General features: G+C 71.1%; 1 protein-coding gene across 1 annotated transcript; it reads left to right on the plus strand.

Moving 5' to 3' along the window:
• Nucleotide 1: 1 nt before the first annotated feature.
• Nucleotides 2–1,980, plus strand: LOC102378483 (CLOCK-interacting pacemaker-like; the record flags this gene model as incomplete). Its single annotated transcript, XM_014524152.2, has 3 exons — nt 2–65; nt 818–981; nt 1,070–1,980. Coding segments are annotated over 3 exons (1,098 nt in total), but the record flags the coding sequence as incomplete, so codon positions are not given.
• Nucleotides 1,981–2,324: the final 344 nt, after the last annotated feature.

The following is a 2,324-nucleotide window of genomic DNA, read 5'->3' on the forward strand; positions in this document are numbered from 1 at the left end:
CGGGCGGAGGCGCGGGCGGCCCCCCGCCCCCACCAGCGAGTCGGAGAAGGACTCGGGCTTCTCAGGTACGTGGGGCCGGGGGGCGCGAGGACCCGGCCGTGCCCAGCGGGGCCCTTTCCCTGAGCCCGGCGGGGGGACGGGACCAGGCGCTGCCACTGCAGACCCTGTGGAGGGGGCCGGGCCGGGCCAGGCCGTGCAGGACCCTGCGGGGCCCTCGCACCCTGCTCCTGCAGCGTCTCCCCTCGTCCCTGCGCGGGCTGGGCCCTGGTGGGCGCTGTGGTGCCAGCCTCCCCCTCGCTGCCCTACTGCTGGAGGAGAGCCTGGGGCAGGGGTGTCCCCGTGCCCCCTGCGGCAGGTCCCTGGGCCACCGTGTGGTGGCAGTGGACAGCCGGCGGGGGCAGTGCCCGGGGTGTTTGTGCAGAGCGGTGTTGGGCTTGCCTGCCCGCCCGGTCCTGGGGCAGAGAGGCTCCGCTGGTGACGGGCCCATGAGCTGAGACTGCAGAGGGGCAGGGGCTTGGTGGAGGGGGCCCTCTGCTCATAGCCCCCCAGCCCTGAGTGGGTGCAGGGGCTGGGGCTGTGCCCTTCCCCAGGAAAGCTGCGGGGGGCTGCCCTGGTCGTTCTGGGCGCTCGGGACCCAGAGCGGGGCTGGGCCCTGGTTCTTTGAGGCCGAGGGGTTGGTGAGACCAAGGTGAACGCTGGCCCCTGCGCCTGAGGGTGTGAGCCTGGCTCCACTGGGGGCCCTGGCAGTACAGCCCAGGCTGGGCCTGTCGCCGGTGCCCACCCACACCCCTCACTGCCCCGCTCTGGTCCTGTGCAGATGCCAGCTCCGAGTACCTGAGTACCCTGGACCAGACCGACACGGAGGAGTCGGCTGCCCAGCGCCTGCCCAAGCCTCCACGGCCGCGCCGAGCCCCAGGGTTCGGCTGCCCCTTCCCTAGCCTGGCCCCCATCTATATCGTCAAGAACGTGATCCTCAAGCAGGTAGCCCCGTGCCTCCTGGCCCGGCACCTCCCTTGCTGCTCAGAGCCTGGTGCCCAGCTGCTCACTCTCCTCTTGCTCTTGCTTGCAGCCGCTGGGAGGCTCGCCTGGCCCCCAGCTCCTGGCCTGGAGCCACCCCCCGCTGGATGCTGCGCAGAGCCAGGCCCGGCTCCTCTTCCTCCCACAGTCCATGCCCACAGCAGCTCTCAAGCCCCTGCGGCCCGGCCGGAAGCCACCAGCCAAGGACACCTACTTGCCCATCCTCAAAGCCTACCCCAAAATTGCCCCCCACCCGGACCGTGGCCGGGAGAGCAAGGCGGGGCCTGCACTGGCACCTGCAGCAGGGACCAGCAGCACCAGCCACAGCAAGACCAAGTGCTTGTGCCTGGAGGAGGCCTCGGTGCCACCCGTGCCTGACAGCAGCAGCCAGGAGCTGGCACCCTCAGCCGGCAGCCCACCGGCGCCACTGCCCCGGGACGTGGTGACTTCCTCCACAGAGTCAGGGGGCAGCCTTGCTGCTGTGGACCCTGCTGAGGGGAGGATGCTGTCTCGTGCCTCCAAGAAACTGGGCCCGAGCCTGGGGAAGCAGCGGCGCTTCCACAACACGGTGGAGATCCTGCGGCGCTCGGGGCTGTTGGGCATCACGCTGCGGACCAAGGAGCTGCTGCGGCAGAACAGCAGCACGCAGCGGGAGATTGCAGAGCTGCAGGAGCATGCGCGCCTGCTGTGTCAGGCTGTGCAGGGCAATGACGCCCAGGCCTGGGCCCGGCTCCAGGACGCCATCAGCCTTTCGCCTGCCTACGGGGCCAAGTGGGGCCGTGTGGGGCTCAGCCGCCCTGCTGCACTGGGGCCTGACTCCACGGCTGCTCCCACAGACTCACACCGGGAGCCCCCGCCCAGCTCACCCCCAGGCCTGGCACTGGCCCCGGCCCCGGACATGGTGCCTGCACCCCTGCCTTAGCCTGTGGCCACGCTCAGCAAATAAACCTGTTCCAACACCCAGTGGCTGTAGCTTCCCGCTATGGGTGCCAGGCCTAACCCTTCCTTTCCTGGGGGGGCATAAGGCTGTAGGGAGGGGGCCCTGTCGCCACTGAGGGGGTGCCCAGCTGCCTGCTCCAGCTGCCAGGGTGGGGAGGGGGCAGGGAGCCCCTGGGGCAGGGCCTGAGCTGGGGGCTGCTGCTGTGCCCCGGCCCGTGGGTGGGAGGGAGGGGCTGGACCTGTTTCTTGGCTTCACTGGGCACCTAGCGGGTGGGGCAGGGCAGGGCCAGGCCTCGCTCCTCCGAGCTGAGCGCGGGACCCACGTGGGCGGGGCCCAGCTGCAGGCGTCGCGCCCCGTGGAGACCTGC

The sequence above is a fragment of the Alligator sinensis genome, unplaced genomic scaffold, assembly GCF_000455745.1.
Source record: "Alligator sinensis unplaced genomic scaffold, ASM45574v1 scaffold107_3, whole genome shotgun sequence".
Lineage (NCBI taxonomy): Eukaryota > Metazoa > Chordata > Crocodylia > Alligatoridae > Alligator > Alligator sinensis.